Raw genomic sequence first — 13,512 nt, forward strand, 5'->3', positions numbered from 1 at the left:
TAGTGGCACTACTAGTCTCTCTCGAGCCAAGACTCGAACCTACGACGACTGGCTTGTTAGGCCCGCATTTCGAGACCAGCTGGGAGATTATCCAAAAGAAATCCAAAATATAAAAATCCGAAACATAAAGGTTCAGAAGTCTGAGATGTGAAGACTAGAACCTAAAACTTTGAATCAGAAATTCATAGTCGAAAACTAAACATTGGAATCTGCGAGATCCGATAATTTGGATTTGCATTACAAGGATAAAGCTCCGATATTGGTCCACAACCAGGAATCCAAGAATAAAATCCGAAATCCGTTTTTATGTCCATATCCAGTATTGGTTCGTTATTAGAGTTATTAGAATAAAAAAAAATTCTCTATTTTCTCTATGCCCACAAACCACAAATCCTTGGGCTTAAGCGGAAATTCAAAAATGAGATTCAAAATCCGAGATATCTATTCCAGGCAACTGTCCGAAAGTCTTGATGCAAATACAAAATTCTTTAATAAGATTTCGAGGATAAAATTAATTTAATTGTGAACCGAGTTGAATACTCTGTTACTCAAAAATTTTATTTCGAGAGCCTAGTTACTTAACAGCGAGTGTCCGTGGTATGAAAGCGGTAATTTGAAATCTAAGAACAATCTAAAAGTCTTCATAACACGAATAATCACGAATCGGGAATGTAGAAATCCGTATTCACCCTTGAACCCCAAAATTTGTAATTAGAAATTTGTTCAAAATGAAAAATCCGAGACAAAAAAATTTCGAGTTCTGAAGTTTCAAGACTGAAACAAGGATCTCAAAAACAAAAATTCATTAGTCGAAAACCAAAAAATTCAAGTTCCCGAGATCCCATAATCCCACGTTAAAAGCATAAGATTCTGAAATCCGAACTGCACAAAATCGAGGTTCAGAACCAGAAATCCAGGAAAAACTAGTAAATTTTTATTCAGATCACAAATGCGTTGATTGGAATATAGCGAACTCCGTAGTTTTAAAACCAAAACCGTGGAGTCTGAAATTAAGGGTGTATAGCCCTGAAACCGGAATACGACATTCACAATCAATAACTCATAATCATTTTTTTTTTTAATTTTTCATATAACCTCAAACTATTAGATGTCCAGAACCTGAGATTGAGATTCTGATGATGAATGATGAATGATGAAATTCTGGAAACTGTGGCCAGGAACTCGGCTTACGGCTCAATAGAATCCAATATTCGTTCAATATTAGCCCTCCGTGATACCGAGATAAATTGTTAGTAACTCAAAAATCTTACAGCAAAAACATAATATCCAAAAGCTGTTATTGAGAATTCGCAATGAGGCGTACATCAAATTACATCACGAAAAAAACGTTGTAAAATACCATTTAAGTATTTTCTCTTTGAAATTTGGGTAGAAGTAGTTCAAAGTGTATTATTTGAACTGCATTTTAGTCGCTGTCAGTTTCTCAAAATTTCGAAATGATGGTGTCACCCGAAAAATAATATCACGAATAGATTTTGCGTAAGCTCCTAAACTCTCTCAATGGGACATCGGAAAACAAATATCAATTCTGCAGTCAACGGTGAGTTGTATGATTAAACGTTACTGAGGCATTCCATGGGAAATAGGAAAAAAAATTTTTTTTGGCATGTTATTTCCTATTTCGCTGAAACTTTTCAGAGTTGTTAGGAAAACGTTTTGTTTGATTGAAATGGTGTCTTCAACAAAGTTTGTAGTTAATATAGTTACGGTTCTAGAAAAAATATATACACTGTAGAAAAAAATTCCTATGCCAAGTTTTCCAAACTGTCACAAAATATTAAATATCTCAAAAAGTACCTTTTTAAAAAATCTAATTTTTTTACATGTTGAAGAGGACAATATTTACTATAGGCTATCAAAATTTGGTGATGGTAAAATGAAAAACAAAAAAAATATGAATGTTTGAGTATTTTGACATTTTCACTCTGAACTTTTTTCTGAGTGTTTTTTTTTTTTCTAGCTACACATAACAATGCTGAGAATTGTTCACTTATAGCATGGTACCAATCCAACGCGCTGTTTTTATACCAAAATCGAACATTTTTATACTAGCTCTGTTGAAATTGAATATGCGTAACTTATCGACAGGTTTCGCTCTTAGACTTGCGCCTGAGATAGTTTGAATAGGCATTTTGAATAGGCCCTTTTAAAGTAGCAGTCGTGAGTCTACATGAAGATCTGATAGCATACAATGACTTCTTTTTGAAAAAGTGTGAAAAGTTTCAGGGAAATCGGAAATGGTCGACCAGGATCGATATTCGAAGTAGCATGGAATGACTCTACTACGATACTCTAAGCATCGAACGGAATAAGAAATGTGGTCAAAATGGATGTTCTATTAGCGATCAGGAACACAAGCATGTCGTGAAAGCGTTTATACTACATACGCACGAAGTACAGGAGGCTTCAAATCGCGACGAACTACAAAATACGGTGGGAAAGTCTCGGGCCCAGCACAAATTTGATGTTCCAGATGTAGTCTAACTATCAAAGTTCGCCAATACATACATGATGTGACAAGCGATCTGCACATGTTGCAAACGAAGTAGGCCGTTCGTGAGACTGTGAACGGGGAGGACTACCTCAATGAGTGTCTGCAGAAGCGTCTGCTTCCTTTGTTGAAGCAACACAAGGACCCTACAATCTTCTGACCGAATCTAGCTTCGTGACAAATTTCAAAATAAGTTCTGGAATGGTACGAAGCCAACGGAGTCACTTCGTTGGGTAGCAACGGAACTGGACTGTCGTTAGATAACAAAGTGACGTAAATGCCATTTTTTCGAATATGGGGTTTCTATACCAATTTGATCATTATTCGAAGACCCATCTTTTAGTATCTTTCTTTTAGTTGTTACATATTCGTACGTTGCATAAAATCGAGAAAACAAAATGACGTATGCACCATTTCAATACAAAAGTGACAAGTAACCCGTTTGTTTTTGGGCCGTATTAAAAAACTGATCAAATGGATGTCCGTTATTACGTCATATCACGGCAGTGGAGCTTATCGAAAAATACTGAGCCACTATGAAGCAGGCACTACTGTGAAACTGATTTATGCAATGCAAATCTGTAATTTCAAGTCTAAGATTCCAAAATCTGAAATCCTAGTATTTAAAGCGATTCGAAAATATGAGTTTGCCAACCAACATCCGGTGCAATAGATCAGCTGCTACGCGTCACACATGCAGTATAGCGTCTCGTGAACCACTTGAAAAGACATGGATTTCAGCAAAGTTGTTCACGAGGATAAGGGCCTCTGATTGGTATACAGTTTAGTATGCTATTCAACCACAACGTTGCGTTAGTGTTCATGTAATTAGACCTTATTTTAAAACTAATTTATGTCGTAGCCTGGCTTAGGAAAAAGACTGGTAAGCGACACAATACTAACGACTTTTCTCGCTTTTCACTCTAACAGCCTCATGAATAAGCTATAGGTACAGCTTACACAAGGCAACGAAACTTTCTTGTGTTGCACACGACAGCTCATTCTTGCGCATGTATTTTGTTCGTTCGGACATCTGATCAGCTGCGGCTGTCATCGACTCGCACTTTTTCGTTTCTCCTTTTTCATAGGCCGGTGCATATTGAATACAAAGCAAACCGTTTCATATGTGTTCCCTTTGTTGATATTATTCCCCACGTAAGAAAAAACGTGCTTTGCACCATCTCTCTTTTATTCCTTCATCGGCCTTACATCCCGCTCGGGTTCGTGCCGAAGGCCGTCGAAGATTATAGGCTGTCATTTGCAACAGCTTGGAAGAACCAACAGACATAAGAAGATGAAAAATAACAGCCCGTTTGATTTTCTGACAAGTAGGTTTAAATCCCTACGAATAATAATTCCTAATTGCGAAAGCAAACAAATCCTAACAATTAAAATTACAAAATTCTAACAGTGTTGAGAAGTCACCATTTGTGATTGGACACACAAACTCATTATTTACTAATATTTATCATAAATACTTAAGCTACTAACAAATCCTCCTCTTAAAAAAAAAACAGCCCGTTTGACATTGCATGTCAGGGCTGTAATCAGTTACTGTCGGGTTATGTACCGAATGTACGGGGAGCAGGGAGAGCTGTGCAATGTAATGACAGCCGAATTAGTTGAAAACTTGCTGTCATGGATATGCAGTAGGGTGTCCCAAAAAAAATCGATGTTGAAAAAGTCGAGGTGCTCAGCCCTTAATTGAAAGATAATGTTATTTATAGCATTTTTGTAGAACATTTCGACTTTTTAAAAATTGTTTTCAGGTTGCCCAAACGTGATTTATGAAAAAAAAATTACCTTTTAAGCTACAAACCCATTTTTTTGCACTTTTTTCAATTCTGTTAGATTCCTACATTTTTTCGTATTTTTTTTTTATTTTTGTGGGGTTGTTTTTGAATATTTTGCCTGGTTTGGTTCAGCATTGTATTAAGTTTTTTGACTCCCAGAGCCCATTAAACATCACAAAAAAATTAATTTTTCTAATAATTTTTAGATAAAACCCTTCAAAACACAAATAAAAAAATTTTTGATCAAGAACTGAAATTTTCATTGCAAAGCGGGATTTACCACGGAAATTTACATGAAAAACGATACTTGATATCTTATCGGGGAGCTGAGATATTGGCATTTTTCTATGTGATGGAAAACTTTGCATTTTAACAAATATGTTAAATAACTGTTTTATTTGGGAAATAAAAAATAACAATGTTCAGAAAACAAATGCATTTTTAGATGGCTGATAACTTAGTAGAAGGTTTCAAAATTTGGAAAAATCTGCGAATAAAGTTAGAACGAAAATTATGATTTTTCGTACCTTCTAATAGAAAACTCAATGTTGCTCGTAATATGTAAGAGATAGAAACATGATGTCTTCGGTAAAGTTTCTTGATTTAAGAAAACCTAAAACTTTGTCGAAGACACCTTGCGTCTATCTTATTCTGATTAAAAAGTAAATTTGTTATCTCACTTATTGGTGGATTGATCACCCTTCTTCCTACATTAAAAGATGCATTTTTGAATATCCTGAAACTTCTTCGAACATACCTTATGGCTATAATCAACATTTGAATCACTATTCAGGAAATCATACGCACAAACGGCAAAATTAAACACTGTGCAATGGGGATATTGATATTGATAGGAGTGGCATTTTTGACAAAATGCATAACTTTCCATCACATGTAAACACGCCGATATCTCAGCCCCCCGATAAGATGTCAAGGATCTTTTTTCATGTAAATTTTCGTCTTGAATTCCGCTTTGCAGTAAAAATTTCAATTCTTGATTAAAAAAAATTTTTATATGTGTTTTGAAGGGTTTTATCTGAAAATTATAAGGAAAATTCACTTTTTTGTGATATTCAGTGGGCTCTGTGAGTCAAATAATTGCATGCGATGCTGAACCAAACCATGCAAAATATTCAAAAACAACCCCACAAAAATAAAAAAATATATGAAAAAAAGTAGGAATCGAACAGATTTGAAAAAAGTGCAAAAGAGTGGTTTTGTAGCTTGAAAAAGTCATGTACTACAAAAATGCTATAAATAACCTTATCTTTAAATTTGGGGCTGAGCACCTTGACTTTTTCAACATCGATTTTTTTTGGGACAGCCTAATATGCAGTGTTGTAGCTATAGCCACTTAGAGATCAGTGGTCTTTAGGAGGTCAAGGGTTTCTGATTGACTAATAGTTTAGTTTGGAGTTCTGCCACAACGTGGTGGTAGTGTACATGAAGTTTTCCAGTATTTTTACATAGTATATCTCGTGAGTTCAACGGCTTCGAAAGTCCCGATCATCAGAAAAGTTGTTCAGGAGTTGTTCTGAATATCTTATTTTAAATAGTTTGTTTCAATTATTTTATGACGGCTAATGAAATGATAACAAAATGATATGTTTACGAGATCCCATGATAACAAGTTGATAAGTGTTGATTTCATTCGTGTGATATATAAATAAATTTTGATTTTGGAGTTACATCTTCTCTATTTGGCAGTTCAGCTCATCCTGAATCAACTCAGTTGTATTTAAGTCTAAGGGCTGAGCTGGCGAACTGCATCTGAGCAAAACTTTCATGCGGCATGACAAAACTCGAGCTGGATTACGTACGATTAAAGTTCGAAAGGTGCCAAACCGTCTTGAGAAGTAAAAAACGGACTTCAAATAGATGCCAAGAATAAGTTTGATGTTCCAGAGAACTTCCGAACACAGAAGATGATCATGTTCACCAAAAAGTACTTGATTTGTCAAGCGATTTGAAAACCTTTCCTTATCTCAAGCACCATGATTGAATAGGTGTATTTGGAAGTGTGACTCCAAAAGCGGCTTCTCCCTCTCCTAAAAGTTCAAAACGAAAAAAATCAATTTTATAACCATATGATCCAAACCTTTTACCCCCAAATTCCGAAGCGGTAAACGAACGTCAAGATGGATGTGTATTTGGCAGCTTCATGGGTGAAAACTTCACAATATCTCAAGCGATAGAAGACGTAAAAAACAAGGCTATGAACTAGAATATTTATGGAAAATTGATTTTGATTATATGAGAATCCTGTGAGTTCTAAGTCCAATTCTAGGACAAAAATGCTTTTCAATAGTTTACCAAGGAGGATTTTATCGAAAACTTTGTTATAATAAAACGCTTAACAATGACATCTTGAATTGAAAAAAAAAAGATTTTGTGGCAGCTTAAAAATGCAGCATGACAGCTAATTCTGATCGGATCCACCATTAAGGGGGGACCCTACTCTAGAAGGTCGAAAAATCATGAATTTTCATATTTTTTTTTGGCTGTCTAAAGTAAAGTGAAGTGTTTGGCTATTTTGGCTATTGATTAAGGTTTATTTGAAGATGTATTTTCCATGTCGTGAATGTAAATATAGTGAGTATTACACTGTTGGCAGCTGGGAACGTGGATGCTCTCTCTAAATCAGTACCTAACTGGTGGTAAGTTTTTCTCAGCTTCTAGTAGACCGATCGGGCTGAAATTTTTTTTCAGTATATAGAAACATGTTATCTATCTTGTTACGTAGCCGTTTTAGAAAATTCCAAAAATTGCCAAAATGGCGGCCATTTTAGTAAAAAAATTGTTTTTTTTTCATGAAAAATCACTATTTAAAAAATCATAAAACATTGAAAAACTCAGATACCAAAAAAACGGCTACGTAACAAGTGAGATAATCCATTTTTACATGTTAAAAAAAAAATTCAGCAAAATCGGTTCTGTAGATGCTGAGATAAATTTACCACCAGTTGAAAAACATGGTTTCGAGAGAAACGCTGCTTACAGCGTAATCCTCACTATATTTGTATCCAGAACGTGCAAAATATATCTTCAAATATACCATAATCAATAGCCACAATATCCGAACACATCACTCTACTCTAAGCATCCAAAAAAAAAAATACGAAAATTTATTATTTTTCGACTTTCCAGAGTAGGGTCCCCCCTTAAAGCATTAACACAATTTAGATGAAAATAGAAAAAATAGCATAGCACAACTTTTAGGTGAGCGAGGCTGGCTCAGGAAACTTTTCGAATCGGTTTATCCAGTGATGAATAGTGATTGCGATGGATGCAATAATTTCAATTATGATGAAGATGTTTTTCTTTTTGGTATTTACGGTGACGATGAGTGCTCAAAGAACGACACGAGAGAAATGCGAAAGAGGAGCTAGATAAATTTGTTACTTTCGAACAGAAGAACTGAAACACTATTGTCATTGTTTTTTTTTAGCCATTAGAGATTGACTGTTGGCCAACAGTAAGATTATAACAGTTTCGATCTTCGATACTAAGAAAGAGGTGCCTCATCATCATGCTACTTAGTGCAGAAACGAAAACCAAAAACAGAAAACTGAAAAAACCTAAATCAGTTAAGAGGATGAGTTAGACCAAATTGGGGCGGAATCAAACAAGGTGTCCATTTGTATAAATATATGAAGGGGTGAAATGGTTTTGACGTTCAGTCCTATTCTCGCTTTTGGGTGATCAATTTTGGTTACCAATTAAGACTTTCGGGCCGATTTGGATTTGAAGTGTTTTTTTTTTTTAATTTAAGTTTTTGAATAAAGTACTTTCAATTTGTTTTTGGTGGCAAAACTCATGCAATATAAAATGTTTGATCTAAAACCTACAAGGAATCCAGAAAAAAATACTACAAAAGACATTCTACACTAGTTGTTAGCTAAATATGGAAAAAGTGAATTTTAAAAACACCGAGAAGATAGATGAAAAATGCTATCTAAAGTTTAAAGCCGACGGCACTCTAGAGGGAGGAAAAAACTAGAACTAGTAACAAACGAAAGCACCATACAGTCAGTAAACATAAGCGTCAGCCAAAATAAAACAAAATAGATCAGTTTTTTTTGTGGGGAGCTTTGCGCGGGGTGAGAGGTTAAAATACATACTTATAAAAATGGACACAATTCGTGCTTCGCAATATTATTACTGGTGCGAACTAAGTTTTATCTGTTCAATTCGACAACACTAGAATTGGTGTCTCAGTTAAAGAAAAACGTAACTGGTTTAAGAAGTAAAAGAAAACACAAAACGTTTTAAATGCTACTTGACAGTTAAATCCAAGAAAAAATAGGTTTCAAAAAGACCGAAGTAAAATAAATCAAAAGATTATTGAAACAAACCGAAGCAATTATACGCACATGTATAGGATAAAATCAAGATTTAAAAACAAGAGTTGAAAAAAAAGTTTACGAAACAATCGATGAGAATCCACCATGAAGGAATAAGAATGAAATTAGTAGCACTTAAGAAAGTTGTTCTTTTAAAAAGTTGCACTTACGAGAGGTCTTCCCCAGTACCAAGATTTGACTCGTTGCGTTAAACCACCTAAATGTGATCGTAATCCATCTAAGTAGCTCCCCTGGAAGATGTTCGTATACACACACATACATACATATATGGATAGCACCGATAAACTTGGTTTTTTTCGTAATGGTTTTTTGATTATAAAAACAAACTGCTACAACTGAATGAACGTAACAAATTAGTAAGGTGTTGTGGGAAACGTACAAAAATAAGGGTTGAACTATAACAGACAATTTTGAAGTTTAAAATTAACTCGAAACTGACTACGAACGAAATCTACGATTTGAGAATGAAAATTATCTAGCTTTTTTATTTACTAACTAACTATTTTCCACTAGCTTAGTGTGTAATTTTAATCTGTATCTAACCTATGGAAATAAATAGTTGTCTATCCTAAATTAACGAATAGCATTCAAATCGTTTCATGAAGATTAACAGAACCTAACAGAAAACCCTACTCCCAGTTCAGTTCATATGCTTTCAATTGGTGTTGCTGACTGTCGATAACCTGTTCTTCTGTTCTACCCTTCACCTAACAAAATATGTTTAACTGTTACTTGCGTCATCGAGTTTCTAACCGCAAAATTTTGTAAATTTTCTGAGAACAGTGTATTTTTCTAAACACAAAACGACGATGAGAACACAAAATAAACAATACCGTTTGCCAGACGAAAAATAAAATAGAAATACTTGCAAAAAGTTGACTGTTGATTGCTTACCTGGTCCTGATACGGGCGATGGAAATGATGAGCACAATGAAAGAGAAAAATAAAATGGGAAAAATACTTGTTATTTGCACACTAGCATAATCTAATCTACCCTGCTGATGACCTCCGATTTCAGTAAATCGAAACGTCAGAGTGCTTAAACGTTTCAGAAATGTTCTCGATTAATTTTCCACTGTTGATATCAAGTTCCTTTTAGTGTCTTTTGAACTTTTTTGCATCAATTCAAAAAGAGTTTTTGTTGGTCACTTACCGAGTCGTAATCCGCCCTCGACAGCTGAGTCTCACTGCCTCTCCTAGGTCGCGACGGATCATTGTAATCCTGAAATGAGACAAAACCAAAAAATAGGACACCAATCAGCGCTTGAATATCGTTTTACAGCTCTTACTTGATTGAGTATTATCACAACTCACTATTTAATTGAAGAATTTAGCTTGTGAGAAACCTATGTCAGTGTCAATTTGTGGTCAAAGATCAAAATAGCTTGTGTACTCTCGAGGATCGCTCAAAAAAGTGGTGTGTAACAACAATCGTTTCCCCTCCCGCTTTTTGCGTATAATATGAAGATTGTGAGTTCATGTGACAGTGTGTGTTTGTGACGGGTGACTGTGACGTGTGCTAACGCTCCCTTGTTTATGTTACGTTCTTCTTCCCAAAACGCAACAGATAAGATAGACTGCCGTCGCGACAGTAAAATAAACCAATAGAAAGAAGACAAAAATGAAATCACCTTATTCTTCAACTGTTTGACAACATCGCTAGAGGATGAGGAAATTTTCTGACGATTCGTGTGATACAGCGGGTTCAAACCGAGCACGCCCCCGGCTGGCGGCGATGACGCGGTGCCCCCGAAGCCCAACCCACCACGGTTTGGCGTTCCCCCGGGTCCCAAGTCCGCTAGATGGCGCGATGAGGGCGGATGATGGTGAAGGATTGGTCCGGCTGAGAGAGGGCGATACGGCAGTGGTGCCGGTGGGCTACGGGCAGTACGTTTACAGGTCAGTTTAAAGGATCAAATAAAAACAAAACATATCAGATACACTAAAAAAAAGAGGTCCGATTGGGAGTACCGATTGCGAATGTCCGGGAGAGCTCCTGCCGCAGCCGTCGTCTTCGCCGTCGCGGTTGCCTCGATCACCTCCAGATCCGTGTCGGAAACCTGCAATTTAAACGGGACGGGACGGATGCTCAATGTTTGGCCAGAGTTGTTAGAACGGTTGCTCCAATCACGGACATCGCGGAGTAAGGGTGGATCAACGCTTTGATGCGAATTTTCAGCGAATCCAAAGTGACGAATCTACAGAGTTACTGAACTACGAGTTTAATGAAAATAGTTTATCTACAGATACAAGCATTCACATTCCAACTACGCTTGTACGCGAATTCCGGAGCTTCCCGTGAGCGGAATGCAGGCTATGGGGTGACTTCAGTTGGTTTGCTACAGTGCGTAAAGACACACTGCCTGAGTCTGTGGTCACTAAATATTTACAGCGAAATTCGAGTGAGTTAGCTTTTATCAACAGCTGCAGAATACTAGAAGGCGGATAGTTAAGAGGAGGCTAAAAGTTACTCTAGCTTACAGTTGCCGGCCAGATGCTAGTTACGAATTGTACAGTTGAAGAAAAAGTGATAAACGTGAGCAAGTAGTAATCTAAAAAAAGTATTAGCAGCATTTAATTAGTACAGCGAAGCTGGATAAAAGCGATTGCAAAAGTGTGGGTGTGTTGTTAATCATTACTTGCGTGTTTGATTGACAGTAGAAAAGAAGCTGTGCGAGTTTAGTTGATTCTACCCTTAGTTTTATTTAAGATTTTATCTTCGAATTTAAACTCATTTCACACAAAAAAGTTGCGCGAAAACATTCAAGATTATTGAAAAAAACTACATCCTACCTCAAACGTGACTTAATAGTAGGGTTACCATTTGGTCGGAGTTAAAAATTAGGACAACTTTTTTTTCCGACACAAATTTGGTCTGAGCTTTTTTTATTTTTTGAGATATCAATAAATAAAATATGTAATCTGAGATTTGCTTTGCAACATACGCCAAAACACTCATTTATTTATTTAACGTATTTCTCGGACGATTCATTTTTGCAACTTTGATTCCTCAGGCATTAATAGATACCCAAAAATGTAGCAAACGTAAACTGTTTGAAATTATACTTAGCAATTGTCAGATGTTCAACGGTTTCAACGACTAGACAACTTCTCTCGTCAAGATTCAACCAAGGAAAAAATTCGTTTGAAATGAGTCCTTTTCTTTCCGGGGTCAAGAAAAAGTACTGAAAAATCTTCAACATTTCTGAATATCGGGCATCAATTAGAAAAATCAGGATAAATGCTAAAATATGAAAAATAAATCAGGACGCTCCAAACGGGTCTCAAAATCAGGACATGTCCTGCTAAATCAGGACGGATGGTATCCCTACTTAATAGATACATTCAATATGAAGATGAAAAAGTCTTCAATGTAACAGTTGTCTATACCAATTGTTTTCTTGTTATTAAATCAGAATTGTAATCATTTTAGTATCATTTTTTCCTATAGTCATGTTAGAAAAATTCGACTCAGAAAACAACTTTCACGAGTATTTATCAAATTAGAACTTTCCAATTATCGTCCGAGGGATTAAGTCATAAGTGAAGTCATAGAGGACTAATCTTTTGCAGGAAGATGCTCTGCATTATGGAGAACCGTTATGCAAGAAATTAACGCTCTAGGCATCAGTTACCCCCCGGACGATAATAGGTAAAACGTGACGATAATAGAGCCGATACCCTACCTTTTTATAAGCCGAAAAATTGATATTCTACACACAATCAATTTGAACTTAACTAATTTTGCCTTCAACTGATACTGGATGCATAACTTACAGCAAACAACAGACCGCCTGGCGGTCGATAGTGTAATCTGCGTGAAATGTTTCTGTTCGCGTCTTCGTTCACCGTCAAAAAAGCGTTCAAGCGCTTCACAGGGGCGCGTCAACAAACGCAGTCAGAAATGCCTTTCGGTATTTCAGTACGGAATCATTTCACGAATGAACTGGTTACAGGAATTGAAAACATCAACTATTGCAGCAAGAAAGAGGTCGATGTCAACGCTCAACAGCTGATCGATAACGATCGAAAATATTTTGCCAAAAAATAGTGTAATTTAGGCATTCTCAATATCCAATATCTGAAAGATGCTTTAAAAGATATATCCGGATAACTTATTTGAATCCTTAAATTTAGGACCATAACGGACATTTTTCAGATGATGTTTTGGTCAAACTTTCCCGTTTCAAGTTACTTTTAATAGATGACTATTCGATGCATAATTAACAGTGGTGGGCACCGCTAACCGAAAATTTAGCGACGCTAATCGCTAAGTCGCTAACCGGAAAATTTAGCTCGATAATCGCTAAACGCTAAACGCTAAACCCACATTAGCGGAACTTTCGCTAATCGCTAATCGCTAACTTTTTAATATGTAAATAGTCATATCGCTATATTTATTGCTCGTGTTTTGTCAGATTTGGACCACTTTGATCTGTTTTGGTTAAACAAACGAAAACAATTACTTTTTAAAGCTATTTACAGTAAGAGGTTCACGAAACGATATTCATATTTGATTTTGTAAAAACAAGAATAACAAAAGTTATTTAGCTTGCATTGAAAATAGATACTCTTAGGAATGTTTTCATAAAAACTCAATTACTATCTGAATCGAAAAAGTAGAACCAAAGTTGTCATAATTTCAAGAGCATTGTAATTTACCAAAGTTCTTGGTGTGCCGAAAATTCAATCTAGACCTTGTGCTTGTTCTTCAAAATGCTCCTGTGGCTTGTACGATAGCTAGAACTCCATTCTAGGGTAAAAAAACTGACAAAAGTAACTTTCGCAGTAAAGTATGTTCATCTTTCAAAGCAATTAACGTACGCCATCAGCAATTCACAGT

The 13,512-nt window shown here is 36.0% G+C and overlaps 2 protein-coding genes across 14 annotated transcripts in view; both read right to left on the bottom strand.

The window, feature by feature from the left end:
- Window positions 1-8,941, bottom strand: part of LOC129724148 (whirlin-like) — a 34,231-nt gene extending 25,290 nt beyond the window's left edge. For all 5 annotated transcript variants that reach the window (XR_008727876.1, XR_008727874.1, XR_008727875.1 and 2 more), the window contains exon 1: window positions 8,819-8,941. Coding sequence is in view for 2 of the 5 variants with exons in the window: in XM_055678807.1 (XP_055534782.1) it covers window positions 8,819-8,926 (108 nt within the window). In the remaining 3 variants the exon portion in view is untranslated. The remainder of the gene's footprint in view (window positions 1-8,818) is intronic.
- Window positions 8,942-9,663: 722 nt separating this feature from the next.
- Window positions 9,664-13,512, bottom strand: part of LOC129724144 (uncharacterized) — a 292,991-nt gene continuing 289,142 nt past the window's right edge. For 3 of the 9 annotated variants that reach the window (XM_055678795.1, XM_055678794.1, XM_055678796.1), the window contains exons 13-15: window positions 10,641-10,729; window positions 10,301-10,547; window positions 9,675-9,891 (exon numbers count right to left, since the gene is read on the bottom strand). In XM_055678795.1, the coding sequence (XP_055534770.1) occupies window positions 9,790-9,891; window positions 10,301-10,547; window positions 10,641-10,729 (438 nt within the window). In that variant the 3' untranslated portion in view covers window positions 9,675-9,789. Of the gene's footprint in view, window positions 9,892-10,300; window positions 10,548-10,640; window positions 10,730-13,512 lie in introns of all 9 variants that reach the window. The other 6 variants (XM_055678798.1, XM_055678799.1, XM_055678801.1 and 3 more) reach the window with 6 other exon arrangements.

The sequence above is a fragment of the Wyeomyia smithii genome, chromosome 2 (assembly GCF_029784165.1).
Source record: "Wyeomyia smithii strain HCP4-BCI-WySm-NY-G18 chromosome 2, ASM2978416v1, whole genome shotgun sequence".
NCBI classification, from domain to species: domain Eukaryota; kingdom Metazoa; phylum Arthropoda; class Insecta; order Diptera; family Culicidae; genus Wyeomyia; species Wyeomyia smithii.